Raw genomic sequence first — 15,374 nt, 5'->3', positions numbered from 1 at the left:
GGTGTGTGGGGGATCCTTTGAGACTTTGCTCCTGAATTCTTTCTCAAAGAGTGAATTTACAGTAATGACGTTCTGTCTTTTTGGGTGCAATTCATATATATTGTTTGTTTTACAGTGCTGTGGAAGTTCAAGCACAGTCCTGCCTGAGACACTGCTTTTTATATCAACATTGGATGGAAACTTGCATGCTGTCAGCAAACAGACAGGCTCAATCAAATGGACCTTGAAAGAAGGTAAGTAGCATCATTTGTGTTTTGGAAGTGACGAAAATATAACTCGACCTCCAGCTCTGGTTTGGTTTAAATTTTACGTGTTTGATTGGAATGAATCTGTTTGATAAAAAGCCAATTTCAAATGCCAGCAATAATTCACTTTTTGACTTTTGGCCTCATTCATTATGTGGACTTAAGAGTAAATTCTTAAGGAGTAATCACTATATACTCTCCATTTTAAACTGGTATTTGGGGCTTTTGAATTTTATATTCGACATCTCGGGTATTACACCTCTGTATTGATGGCACAATTTAGATTTTTAATCACACCAGTTTTCTGGTTGGAATGCTTGGCAAACAGCAACCTCCTCTGTGTGCATTCTGTTTTCTAAATGACACTCAAAAGGTTATTGGAATAAACTTGGCCTTTTTCTTTATAGAAAAGCGCAATTACTTCACCCTCAAAACACATTACTTAGTAGCTGGCACATTTAATGGTTAAATATACGAGGAGAAAGTGAGGTCTGCAGATGCTGGAGATCAGAGCTGAAAATGTGTTGCTGGAAAAGCGCAGCAGGTCAGGCAGCATCCAAGGAACAGGAGATTCGACGTTTCGGGCATAAGCCCCTCTTAAGGAATCAGATTCCTGAAGAAGGGCTTATGCCCGAAACGTCGATTCTCCTGTTCCTTGGATGCTGCCTGACTTGCTGTGCTTTTCCAGCAACACATTTTCAGCAATGGTTAAATATAGTTAGCTCTCCTATTAGAGGAGGGTCATTGATCATTTTGTCTTTGTGATTCATGCCATTATGATGGTTCTGGCTGTTTAAGGTCAGTTGTCCCAGCTCCAGGATGTTTGTGCAGGAGATCCGCAGGTTTATGCCTCAGGAATTCCCATCTTAAACTGCTTCATCAATAACCTTCCCACCATCATAAGGTCAGAGTGGGAATGTTTGCTAACTGTGCAGTATATCATCCTTCACACTTCTGTCAACTTCAACCAGACCCCACCATCAAAAACATCTTCCATTACATCCCTCTCTACTTTCCACAAGGACCGTTCTGTTCAACGGTTCTTGGTTCACGCCACTGTCCTCACCACCACCACCACCCCACCCCCGTCGAATATCCCTCTACTTTCCCCTGTAAATGTTGCAAGATCTGTTGGCACATCATGCCCCTCATCTTTATCTGGGGTCCCATTCAGTACTTCCAGGTCAGATAGAGGTTCACCTGCCTCTCTTCCAACCTAGTTTACTGTATCCGGTGCTCCCAATGTGATCCTCTGTGTATGTGGTGAGACCAAACCTAAACTGCATGTTTTGCTGAGTATCTCAGCTGAGCCTGCAAGAACCAGCCTGACCGCCCAGTCACCACCCATTTCAATTCCCTGTAGATTCCCCCTCTGACATGGTCATCTTTGGCCTTCTCCATTGTCACAGTGAATCAGACCACAAATTGGAGGAACAACACCTCATCTTCTGGCTGGGCAGCCCACAGCCTGGAGCACTCAATGTTGAGTTCTACAATTTCAAATAACATTCCCATTCATTCCCTGACTCCCTTTCCAGCCACCCCCTGCTCCTTTCTTCCAATCCACTTACTGACCCTTTCATCCAGCCACCAGCTGGATTCATTCCTCCCATCGACCAACCAGGCTGTGCCCTCTACCTGGGAGAAACTGAGGACTGGATTCCAGTATCTGCAGTTCTTTTGGCCCCTAACTGCAATATTCAGCACCATTTGTGACTCATCAATTATTGAAGCAGTCAACGTCCAAATGCAGGGTGACCCAGGTTATAGCCAGGATCGGGCTGATGTCTGGCCAAATATTACTGGGCACAAGTCCCAGAAACTGACCATCTCCAACAAGAGAATTTAACCATCAGTTATTGATATTCATAGCACCCCTAAAGCTCCAACAACACTTGAGAAATTAGACACAATCCAGGAAAAAAAACAGTTCACTTGCTTGGCACCACATCCACAAACATTCACTCCTTCTCCCACTGATATACTGTTAGAACACGATGTACCATCTAGAGGATGCATTGCAGAAATTCACCAAGGCTCTTTTGAGAGCACCTTAAAAACCCATGACCATCATCTAGAAGGACTTTCTGTTGTGTGTGTATGTGCGCGAGTGAGAGAGTATATAGTGTAGTGGGATCACCTGTAGTGTGACATTCTCTCTCGCGCATGCACGCGCGCGCGCGCGCGCACACACACACACACGTCTATGGGGTGAACTTGTATTAGCAGATATATTCTGTTTTGTTCAAAAAGCACAGAATCTACAGGCAGTCAGTCCATGTGACATGTTATAAATTCCTACTTTGGAAATAGAACCAATCTGACTCAAGGTTGGAATACATAAGGACTCTAACCTTTAATGCATTGTCTGTGCAGAGATGTCACTTTTTAAAAAATAAAACCTCAAGCTATCTTGCGAATGTGATTAGAAAGAAGTTCTGGGATTTACATATTAATCAATCGAAACCTGCATCCTCTTTCTAAGTATGCAAGATAGCAATCTAGGTTTGTTCAACACATCACGTCACTGTTTGACACTTTGATCATTTCCCATAAACTGTATGTCCTATGATCCTACCCCACTAGCGACCTGACAAGGGAGGATGCTCCGAAAGCTTGCACTTCCAAATAAATCTGTTGGACCTGGTGGTGTGCGATTTTTAACTTTGTTCATCCCAGTCCAACATCGACATCTCCACATCATTGACCGAATTGAATCTTTTTAAACAGTGCAATGTGTACACAGTTACTGTGTATTGTCTCAATTCATAAACCTCAGATTGAAATGACATGTGAAATGGTCAGTTTCAGGAGCTGTGCACAAACCAGTGTTTCCTGTGTATTTTGTTTTTGCCACGTTTTGCAGAAAGTTACACATAAAGATCCCATCTCAGTGTGCTACTTTTTAAAAGGAAGTCTTAGAGCTTCCGTTTTGAATTTTTTGATTAAAAACGCAAAAGGAACATTTAGATTAGATTACCAACAATGTAGAAAAAGGCCATTTGGCCCAACGAGTCCACACCGACCCTCGGAAGAGTAACCCACCCAGTCTCATTCCCCTATTCTATATTTACCCCTGACTAATGCACCTAACACTATGGGACAATTTAGCATGACCAATTAACCTGACCTACACATCTTTGGAATGTGGGAGGAAACAGGAGCATCCGGAGGAAACTCACGCAGACACCGGGAGAATGTGCAAACTCCACACAGACAGTTGTCCAAGGGTGGAATCAAACCCGGTTCCTGGTGCTGTGAGGCAGCAGTGCTAACCACTGAGCCATCTATGTAATGAGAGTAAAAGCAACTGCCGTCACAGAGAAAAGTATGCTGGTGGGACAATCTGTGTTAAAAGCAACGGTAGCATTGAATAAGAGGCATATAGTAAAGGCATGATATAAATTAATTTGAGCCTCTCCTTTTCTGGAGTATCATGTACTATTCGGAATAATACAACTTGGGATAGACATGAAGATCTTTGTGTGGAGGAAGGTTTCTTGACTGTTGTAATGGATGAAAGACCTTGGTTATACAGAGACCAAAAGCTGAAGTAGTTCTTAAACAGAGGGTTATGCGGAGATTTAATAAAGTTAGTAAAATTAATGGAAGGTTTTGATGATGGGAAGAAACTGGTTCCTGCCAAGTAGACCATTAGACAGAGGACCAGAAATAGGCCATTCAGCCCATTAAGTCTGTTCCACCAGTCAGTGAGATCACAGCTGACCAAATAATCCTCAACTCCATTTTTCTGCTTTTTCCCCCTATTATCCTTATTCCCATTAATGATTAAAAATCTATCTGAACCTTGAATATACTTAATGACCAGCCTGATTTCTAAATCTATGAAATTCATTTGTTTAGAAATGGTTAGTTGTAATAGAACTATGTTTGGAGGGAGGATAAATGAGTCAAGGATTGTTTCTGATAATGCAAGCTAAATTGTATAAACAATATACGGAGCATATTAATGTTGAAAACCTTAAATTAAGAGTGCACTGGAAACTTTCATAGTTACTTAAACTACATCTATTTCTCATACCAGCTTGAAAACACTGTAGGTCTTTCTGCTAACTGGAAAGACATCAAGGACAGTTGTGCACATGCATTCTTATCCATCAAAATGTACAGCTTCAGAATTGTGCCTTGTTACTTTAGGAAGCTAGCTGCAGTTATAAAGGTAACACACAATAGGCTTTATATTCTTGGTTGTGCAATTTGTAAATGGTCTCAACATGGTATGAGATGTTAATAATACTATTAATTTGGCAGGATCCCATCTCAGTGGAGATTATATTATTAATATCACTGGTTAGTTTGTTATTTGTTTATTATTTGTTGCTTATTGGGAAGTTAATCAAGAAGTTGGAAAGGCTTTCTGCTGACTATTCCTAAAAACCTGACTAATTCAGTTTGCAGATAATGGGAATCTTAATCTTGGAATTGTTTTTGTGTTTTGCCTTAGATTCTTTGTTTTCGCCTTCAGTATTTTGTTCAAAATTTTATTTATTTTGTTTTTGAACAAAAATGTGCCCTTAAGATTTGCCTATGACATTTCATTTGAGATTGGAAGTTGAGAGGAATCTCATTTCCTTGTGCTCGTGTTATGCAATGACTGCATCATCAAATGGGAGTCGTGCTGGAAAAGCACAGCAGGTCAGGCAGCATCGGAGGAGTGGGAAAATCGACGTTTCAGGCAGGAGCCCTCCATCAGGAATGAGGCTGGGAGCCTCCAGGGTGGAGAAATAAATGGGAGGGAGTTGGGGCTGGGGAGAATGTAGCTGAGAATGCAATAGGTGGATGGAGGTAGGGATGAAGGTAATAGGTCAGAGAGGAGGGTGGAGCGGAGAGATGGGAAGGAAGATAGGCAGGTAGGACAGGTCATGAGGATGGTGCTGAGCTGGCAGGTTGGAACTGGGGTAAGGTGGGGGGAGGGGAAATGAGGAAACTGGTGAAGTCCACATTGATGCCCTGGGGTTGAAGTGTTCCAAGACAGAAGATAAAGTGTTCTTCCTCCAGGCATCGGGTGGTGAGGGAGCGGCGGTGGAGGAGGCCCAGGGCCTGCATGTCCTCAGCAGAGTGGGAGGGGGAGTTGAAATGTTGGGCCACGGGACGGTGGGGTTGATTGATGCGGGTGTCCCGGAGATGTTCCCTAAAGCGCTCTGCGAGATGGCATCCAGTCTCTCCAATGTAGAGGAGACCACATTGGGAGCGACGGATACAATAAATGACATTGGTGGATGTGCAGGTGAAACTTTGTTGGATGTGGAAGGCTCCTTTCGGGCCTTGGATGGAGGTGAGGGGTGAGGATGCAGGCTTTGCAATTCCTGTGGTGGCAGGGGAGGTTACAGCTCAAATAAACACACTTGCTGCCAAATTAATTGTCCATCTCTGCTGTACTGTTGATAGTTCCCTGTAGCAATTTTTAATATCCCCTAGTGGCTTTCTGAACTAATCAACAACATTGTCCTGGGTTTGGAATTACATGTCAACCAGACCAGATAATGACAGGATTGGTTTGTCATTAAAGCAGTAGTGACCAGGTTGGGTTTTTACAACAGTAGTTTCAAAGTGAAGAGAGATCATCCCCCTGCAAAACCACTGACCATGATCAACTACTCTTTGAAATCTGTCCTTGATTTTGTCCCTCCTCTCACTCTGCCCTCTTCCCTCCTACCCCTTGCTCAGGTCCCCACCCCAGTCTGTCTTTACCATATAAGCGCCTCGACTTACAAACTTAATCCGTCCCGGGACCCGGTTTGCGAACTGAATCAATTTTTCCCATTGTTTGGATAGTGTAAGGATGCTTGGACGGCTGTTCACAGCGCACGCGCCAAAGATGAACTGAATGAGATCACGCGGGGCCCAAGAGCTTTTGCGTTCAACAAGCGCGTAGCAAAGCTGAACAATGAAATCACGTGGTCGCACAGGGGTTTTTGCGTCCGTACCTTGAATTTCGTACGTACGTTGAAGCAAAATTTTATGTACACTCCTGTTCATAAACTGATTTGTTCATGAACAGGGTCATTTGTCTGTCAAGGCGCTACTGTGTGTGTGTGTGTATGTGTATATATATTAGTCTCCAAATTTCTTGCCTTTACACAGCATGCAGTGGGTCACAATTCTAACAAATATTTTTACTGGTGCTTACATTGTACCTGCCATGTCAACATGACTGTTATGCAGGCACCCCTGCCCCAGTTGTCCCCTACCAATAATCAGGATGTTGGACTTGAAATTAGGCATATTACAGGATGACATTAAGAATGGATCATGGTTTCATCTGCCTGTGATTGAATAATAAATGTTGGTTTGGATTCCAGGAGAATAGTAGAAACAGATCATTAGATTCCAACTTAATAAAGAAGCCATAAACCTGGCCTGTGTCTGACATTTTGCCTGAACAGACTATGAACTTCAATGTTACATGGCTAGGAGACTTGCATTCAATTTCTGCCCTTGAGTTGAGGATGCTACTTGCTGAGTCAGTTGGAAGCTAACATCTCTTCAGTCAGGTATTTCAGTTGCTGTTTTGTCATACAGCATTAGATAATCGTGTTTTTCCATTAGTACATAACATATTTTCTTTTATCAAATATAAAATGACTGCCTGTTTATTAGCATAGAGTTATACACTCTGCACCTTTGGATGTAGGTAATCAATCTGTGGCTTCGTAACTCATAACATTTTAAAAAAGGTTCAGGAAAGGTGGAGTTTGTGGATAGACTCAGAATTTACACGGTCCTATTTTATTTGTGTAATTTTATGGTTCTAAACTTTTTTTCTTTTTGTCTTGTACAGATCCTGTGCTTCAAGTGCCCATGCATCTAACGGAGTAAGTTGATAATATGACTATACATCTGTTTACGTCTCATGTGAATGCACAGAGCTTGTGTGTTAAAGATCTATCATTGTTGAGACTATTCTCCTTTTCAAATGCATACAAAATTATATATTCAACATCAGTGTATACTTGCCAGAGGGTGGTTGAGATCAAGCCGTATTGATGTGGGATGGAACTAAGTAGAGGCTGTCAAGTTTCCCTTTCTAACTAACATCACTGAAATAGTTGGCTTTTGGCAACAGCTCAATTGCACTATGGTCACTTTTGCTCATAACCAACTTTTTATTCTTCCACCTTTTAAAATTGAATTCATACTCCTGCCTGTTTTATTGTTATGATATGTTCTTCCTCTTGGCTTCTATTTTACAAAAGCCTATTCCTTTCACTACTTTTAGTCTTTCATAAGTCTTGTGTTCTTTCTATGAATAGGTGAGCTATATTACTGTATTGATGCGATGTTTGCAAGGTAATGTATTTATTGGAAACTGTGCAGTATGTCCTAGTGACATTGCTGTTGGATTGTTGTTGAGCTTGATCCTTCTACAAGTAACGCTGAATTCACATATATAATGAATTATGTTGGTCAGCCAGCCATGTACATTTAACAACATGTTTGAGATTCAGCGCCAGTCTATTATGAAATCTGTTTGTAGAATTTCTGTTTACACAGTAGAGTACATTTATTCTTTCCCCATAGGGCACGTCACTTAGTCAAAGTCAGAAAACTTGTGCAAAAATGTTTTTCAAAAAACAACTTTCAGTTTTGGTGTCTGTACAAGCATTTGCACAGTTTTAACTTTATTCCAAGCTTCAGTATATAATAATTGAGTGTACAGCATTGTGCATTCATCAGAGGGTATATATTTACTCCATCGTAGCATTTTCTGTATGTAGTCATTCTAAATTTGCTTAGTGGGGCAGTGTATAGTAGCTTTTAACTGCAGTGAGACCCTACTCTCAGAAGGGCACCTCCACCTATGGATAGTCCAGTTGGATTTTGGTTCACAACACCTGGACTTTGCTACCTGTCAGTTTTGGTGGTGTGCAAGTAAATGGCCCAGCTGTTAGTTCATCATAATCTATAATTAGAAATGCTGTTACTAATTTGTTTATTTCTTCTTTGCAGACCAGCATTTCTACCTGATCCTAATGATGGCAGTCTATACACGCTGGGAGACAAAAACAATGAAGGACTTACTGTAAGCTAATCCCCTTGTAGTCCCACCTGTTTGATTGTGTCTGTTCAAAGATCTGCTTTTCTTAACTTCAATTGATAAAGAGTTCTAAAATCAATAAGCTATCTACTAATCCTTGTTTTAATTGGATTGTGTTGTTGGCAGAGGCAAATGTGTATTTCTTTTTATTTCAAGCATCCAATATCAATATTAAACACTTTTTGGGCAGGCAATGTGTGATCGTCTGATTAGGCTGGATGGGCAGTTTTCGTGCAGTAAACTATGTATTCTTTAATCTACCCCTCAAATATGTTCCTTTCACCAGTGATAGAAGAACGATTACTCCTCCTATTTGGAGGTTTGATTTACTAAAGTCGGCTATCCTTTGGCCTTTCTGAAATTGTACTCTCAACTTTACAAACTATTGTGGTGGTAACTCCAGGTCTTTTAAAATTAGTTTTATTAATCCTACTCTGGAGGCTTAATAGAGACCTGATTTCAGAATAAATATGCTCTGCTGCTGGGTTTTACCTTTTAATATGTGGTATATCTCCTTTTGTAGAACATGTCAAACTTGTTATTAGTTTCATAGTGAAACCGTTAGTTCTTTTTTCCAGAAACTTCCTTTCACAATTCCTGAATTGGTGCAGGCATCACCTTGTCGAAGTTCTGATGGTATACTGTACATGGGTGAGTCAACTCGGTTTCACAGTGCATTGCTCACTGTTTACTTGTTTTCAGAATTCTGCAGTTATTCTGACGTAAGACAGATGTCTTATAAATTGTATACCTATTTTGCACAGGGAAGGAAAGATTTCAATGTGAAATAATCTATCACTTTTTTTACTGGAGGAAGAAAATGTTTGGTGGAAATAGGCAAGTTTGCAGGTGTGGTTTAATGTTTGGAGATGAGTGAAGTTCCAATGAGTAGAAAGTACTAGTTCCCCTTAGTTGAAGGATCAGTTGGACTTTTAAGGTGGAAGGCTGGAAGTTCAGAGAGGATTTAGTGATGGGGATCTGGCATGTGTGGGAGGGTCATTGAAGCAAGAACGCTCTCAAACTTTCCAAAAAGTATTTGGATGAGCATTCAGGGCTGTGGGCCTAGTGCGGGAATGTGGGGCTAGTTTATATTTAGCATGGTTTTGGGTGAACAGATCTGGTGATTAAAATGTATGGTTTCAGTAAAGTGTTTGGCTGTATAATCTTGCAATTAAATACTCAACGCCTTGGTCTACCTGATGGGATTAGGGCTGGGGAGAACTAAACTGCTTGTTTTATGAATAGTCTAGTTGCTAAATTGTTTGCTTCTCATGCAATCTCTCCAGCTCCTAAATAGATTTCAATTTGACATGGTCACTGCCAGTCAGTTGTTTAGGGGTTAATCAGAGATCCACCTTTCCAATCCTTAGTAAGACTGTTTACAGAAAGCCCTTGTGTTGGCAAATTAATTACTGATCTTTAAATAGCTGAATATCTGATCAGTGCAGGTACAATCCATTCTTTGTGGAATTATTTCAGTGGGCTGCAAATCTTGAGATTAAGTTCAAGATCATATTCTCTATAGTATTTTTGTGATTGCCATCAGCAACTTAAATTACCCCTTGCAGATAAGGGATTACAGGTAGCTTTAATTTGTAATTTGAATATAAGCTGATGAGAAATAACTATATTATAGGTGCTCCTTAAGGGGTTATTATTTATAGAAACATATTATTTCACTCAACTGGTTCAGAAACCTTTATACTTGAAAGTACAAGAAAGGAAAGTTTGAATCAAGCTATGATGTATCTGAAGGCCCCTGGTGTACCATCTCATGATTGGATTGGTAGCTTCTAAATGACATGGTAACAATTTGTTGTAAGATCGTTTTATTTTGTGTTCCCTCAGGTAAGAAGCAGGATATCTGGTATGTTGTGGACCCAATGACAGGTGTAAAGCAGCAGACGTTAACAGCTTCATTTGCAGAAAGCATGTGTCCGTCCACACCCCTCCTATACCTTGGACGCACAGGTATAGTGTGTATGCCTCCTGCTTCAAAATCAGAATATAATAAAAAGAACAGTTCTCCTTTTTCTGTGAATAAATTTGTTTTATTTTTTTGACTTAACATGTATTGAGGGGTAAAATGTTGATTGCAGAGCTAAATTTAAATATGTGAAGTTCCAGAAACAAAATTATTTTTCATAAATTCCATCACATCCTGATCACTTTCACCAACTACATCCATTTTTGTATGTTTTTCACCTGTCTTCAACCAGATAGAAACAATCTAAGGTTTATTGGCACAAATGATTGTCTGCTATTCGGATTTGTTTGGTCTCATTGGGTCTATGGGAGTGTTTTCTAACTCTGGTTTGGGAGATGATAGTCACTGTCTTGGGACTGTCCAGTTGAGTTATGTATCTGCAATGGGAGCTATCAGTTGTTTTTGTATTGTGACTTTGCTTCAACTCTCAGGTAATAGTAGCAGAAAGATTAGTCAGTTGGGGCTAGCATGGAGGCTAACAGAGGCTAGCATGGAGGACCAGTGACTCAGATCAGCCAGATCAGGGGCCATAGCATGGTAGAGCACCCAATATGAAAAAGGACATGAATCCAGGAAATGTTCCGTCTCTTTCAGGTGGCTCATTAACGACAGTGTCAATTTGAGAAAGCAACTGAGGTCAAGTTTCCTCATTAAAGCTACAATCTATAATGTAAACTAAAGGATAGAGGGATATCAATAGAAATGTTTAGAGATTGTTTTTAGTCACAAAAATAAGTTTGTTGGGAAGAAAAAGAAAGAGAAAAATTTGAGAGTAAATTTCCTTCCTTATTTCTTCCTCACATTCAGTCCTGTAGGTAGTCACTGCTGGTAAGATTCCATTTCAGATATTTTTCATTGGCTTTCATTCATTCTTCCCTCTTTAGAGGAGATTGACCATCTGAGTAGTGCAACTGACCTAGCGAACTCTGGGTAAAGGTTTAGAAATCAAGTATCAATCGATTTAAAATATTAATTTTTAAATTTGATATAAAGATGCTTCAGAAATGAAGTTTTATGTATGTGTTGGAGTGGCAACAGATGAGGACTGCACTACTTTGCAGTAACTTGAGTGTAGTTGTTTTAATTAACTTGCTTGGTTATGTAATGACAAACTTCTGCAGCAGGTGAAATGTTCACCTGGACCTTCTGGCCCAGAGGTCAGACACTACCACTGTATCATAAGATCCTCTTTGGTTTAAGTGTCATCTTGTTTTAATTTGTTTTGGTCTAATCGTGCTTCATGTGATGGACTCTGGCTCCCCACAGTGGCTCAACAGGATTCTCCAGCTGCAGAGCCTCTTCAAACAGGCCGAGCCTGTCGAAACTAGATTTAACTGATTTGAGAATAGGGTAGGGGCAGATGCATCCTAAGTAGCATCCAGCATCTGAGTGTTGGAGGAGAGAATAAACCAAGAATCCTATCCACAGGGTTGTAGTGTGCTAAATAACCTTATACCTAGAAACTCCCTGTCACTGTTCACTTCTGAATGTTAGCCATTTAGGAGTAGTGCAGGAGGATAGCTAAGACCAAGGAATAGAAGCTTGATGGAAGGAAAGAAAGAAACGAGAAAAGGTGACTTATGTGAGGCAAATGGAGAAGAAGGGACACGCACAACAGGCCTTGGTTCCTAGTTCAGGATTCTGTTAAGGTCAACGTTGTAGGTTTAGTTGGAAGACAGAAAGGCTAATGCTATGTTAATATTCATTTCAAGAAGGTTTAAATAAAAGAGCAGAGATGTACTGCTGAGCTCTGGTCAGACCCCATTTGGAATATTGTGAGCAGTTTTGGGCCCTGTATCTAAGGAAGAATGTGCTGGCATTGGAGGGGATCCAGAGGGGCTTTACAAGTGTAATCCTGGGGATGAAGGGCTTGTCATACAAGGAGCAGTTGAGAACTCAGGGTCTGTATTTGATGGAATTTAGAAGGACATGGAGGGATCTGATTAAAATTTATAGAACACTGAAAGGCCTAGTTAAAGTAGACATTGAGATAATGTTTCCAGTAATTAGTAGGAGAGACTCTGATCCAAAGACACAGCCTCCAAGTGAAGGAACTACCCTTTAGAATGGTTATGAGGAGGAATTTCTTCAGTTAGAACATTAAAAAAAAGTGCAGTACAGGCCCTTCGTCCCTTGATGTTGCGCTGGCCTGTGAAACTAATCTGAAATCTATCTATCCTACACTACTCCATTTTCATCCATACGTTTATCTAATGACCATTTAAATGTCCTTAAAGTTAGCGAGTCTACTAGGGTTGCAGATGGACATTCCACGACCTACTGCTCTGAGTAAAGCACCGACTGCTGACATCTGTCCTACGTCTAATCACCCCTCAGTTTAAAACTATGGCCCCTTGTGCTCCCCGTCACCATTCGAGGAAAAGGGCTTTCACTGTTCACCCTATCTAACCATCTGATTATCTTGTATGTCTCTTAAGTCACCTCTTAACCTTCTTCTTTCTCACAAAAACAGCCTCAAGTCCCTCAGCCTTCCCTCATAAAACCTTATCATACCAGGCAACGTCCTAGTAAATCTCCGCTGCAACCTTTCCAATGCTTCCATGCCCTTCTTATAATGCGGCGACCAGAACTGTATGCAATACTCCAAGTGTGGCTGCACCAGAATTTTGTACAGCTGCAGCATAACCTCCTGGTTCCAAAAGTCAATCCCTCTGCCAATATAAGTTAACACACCTTACATCTTCGTAACAACCCTATCAACCTGGGTGGCAACTTTCAGGGTTCTATGTACATGGACACCGAGATCTCTCTGCTCATCCACACTACCAAGAACCTTACCATTAGCCAATACTCTGTATTCCTGTTACTCCTTCCAAAGTGAATCACCTCGTACTTTTTTGTATTAAACTCCATTTGCCACCCCTCAGCCCAGCTCTGCAGCTTATCTATATCCCTCTGTAGCCTGCAACATCCTTCCGCACTGTCTAAAACTCCACCGACTTTTGTGTCATCCGCAAATTTACTAACCCGTCCTTCTATGCCCTTGTACAGGTCATTTATAAAAATGACAGCAAGCAGCAGTGGCCCCAAAACAGATCCTTGTGGTACACCACTAGTAACTGAACTCCAGGATGAGCATTTCCCCTCAACTACCACCTTCTGTCGTCTTTCAGCTAGCCAATTTCTGATCCAAACCACTAAATCACCCTCAATCTCATGCCTCTGTATTTTCTGCAATTGCCTACCGTGGGGAACCTTTTCAGACACTACTGAAATCCATGTACACCACATCAACTGCTTTACACCCATCCACTTGTTTGGTCACTTTTTTAAAGAACTCCATAAGAGAGGCACGACCTACCCTTCACAAAACCGTGTTGGCTGTCCATAACCAAATTATTCCTTTCTAGATGATTATAAATCCTATCTCCTTATAATCCTATCCACTTTACCCACAATCAAAGTAAAGCTCACTGACCTGTAATTACCAGGGTTGTCTCTACTCCCCTTCTTGAACAACGGGGCAACATTTGCTATCCTCCAGTCTTCTGGCATGAAGATCAAAAACAAAGGCTCTGCAATCTACTCCCAGAGAATCCTAGGATAAGTGCCATCTGGCCCTGGGAACTTAGTAATTCTGCAAAGTGTGAAAATAGATAACTCCTCCTTATGAACCTCCATCTGGTCTAGTCTAATCTAGTAGCCTGTATCTCAGCATTCTCCTTGACAATATTGTCTTTTTCCTGTGTGAATACTGATGAAAAATATTCATATTAGAGAGTGGTTAACCTATGGAACTACTTTAGGACAGAGGGCTGTTGAGATCACGTCCTTGTGTGTATTTATGACCAAGATAGGCCCTTGATTAATAAGGGTTACGGGGAGAAGGTAAGAGAATGAGGTTGAGAAACATCTCGGTTATGATGGAATGGTGGAGCAGACTCGATGGGCAGAATGACCTAACCCTGCTCCTATACCTTAGGGTCAAAAAAGGAGTTTTGAAATTGGGACCATGGCATTGCAGAAAGTACTTTGAATCGAAAAGTGTAGTACTGGAAAAGTAGAGCAGGTCAGGCAGCATCCAAGGAGAAGGAGAGTCGATGTTTTGGACATAAAACCTTCATCAGGAATGTGTCCTTGAGCATATTTTGTACTGGCACTTTCCAGTTGGCTCAAGCCTGTGTCAATGAAAGATTGCCATAGATCTGGTCAGAATGCAGGGTAATCTTGGTTAACGTAGAATTCTGGTTATCAAGACCTGGTTAAACTTAAAAATCACACAACACCAGGTTATAGTCCAACAGGTTTATTTGGAAGCAGTAGTTTTTCGAGCGCTGCTTGAGCCTGGGTTTCAAATGGCTCCTTTGTGCTGATGTGCTCTTTTGTTGACAGAATACACAATTACTATGTATGACACCAAGAACCGGGAGCTGCGATGGAATGCCACCTACTTTGATTACTCTGCCACCTTACCCGATGAGGACACTGAATACAGTAAGAATGGTTTGACTTGAATAATTGCTTGTTCTGCTGTTTCTGCAGAGGCAGCTGCTGTACATTTTGAAAACTTCACCTGCCAGCAGCAATAGGTGGTAATTTAGTCACTTGGTCACTTCTGTGTCAAATTGTACCTAACTTGACTATTTTACTAAGAAGCAGAACTAATTGAAATATCACTGAGCAATTCGGATAAGTTATTGTTTCTTTTGATGATTTTTAGTAGTTTGCCCATTGGCTGGGAGCTAGATTGACAAGACCAGAATCATCACCCATTCCAAGTTGTCTGAAGATCCTTGTGGGCATTGGAATAGTTTGACAGTGAGGAAAAGAAGCAACATACAAGGGGAGGCAGAAATACAATGTTTGCTCAATACCCATGCGCAAGGACGATGAGGTTCAGGTTGTTGGAGGACATTACCAGGGACAGCATATCTGGTAACATTGTCCAAGTGTACAGGAAGACGTATGTAATTTAAATTGAGTGTGCACAATGTGGAAACGCTTAATGGTACCACCGTTTGTGTTGGCATTCAAGTGAATTGCTAACTTCGTCGCAAGGAGATCCGAGAATGCAAGGTGAACTCTTGCAAAGTTGGAAAAGTTAAAAATCACACAGCACCAG

General features: G+C 41.0%; 1 protein-coding gene across 1 annotated transcript in view; it reads left to right on the top strand.

The window, feature by feature from the left end:
• Nucleotides 1–15,374, top strand: part of LOC132827910 (serine/threonine-protein kinase/endoribonuclease IRE1-like) — a 91,775-nt gene that overhangs the window by 34,259 nt on the left and 42,142 nt on the right. Inside the window, exons 2-7 of the mRNA XM_060844715.1 lie at nucleotides 116–233; nucleotides 7,048–7,081; nucleotides 8,217–8,289; nucleotides 8,883–8,955; nucleotides 10,153–10,275; nucleotides 14,645–14,746. Coding sequence (XP_060700698.1) covers nucleotides 116–233; nucleotides 7,048–7,081; nucleotides 8,217–8,289; nucleotides 8,883–8,955; nucleotides 10,153–10,275; nucleotides 14,645–14,746 — 523 coding nt within the window. The remainder of the gene's footprint in view (nucleotides 1–115; nucleotides 234–7,047; nucleotides 7,082–8,216; nucleotides 8,290–8,882; nucleotides 8,956–10,152; nucleotides 10,276–14,644; nucleotides 14,747–15,374) is intronic.

This window comes from Hemiscyllium ocellatum, chromosome 25 (genome assembly GCF_020745735.1).
Source record: "Hemiscyllium ocellatum isolate sHemOce1 chromosome 25, sHemOce1.pat.X.cur, whole genome shotgun sequence".
NCBI classification, from domain to species: domain Eukaryota; kingdom Metazoa; phylum Chordata; class Chondrichthyes; order Orectolobiformes; family Hemiscylliidae; genus Hemiscyllium; species Hemiscyllium ocellatum.
The sequence above is the reverse complement of the archived record's forward strand: the minus strand, read 5'-3'. Positions and strand labels throughout refer to the sequence as shown.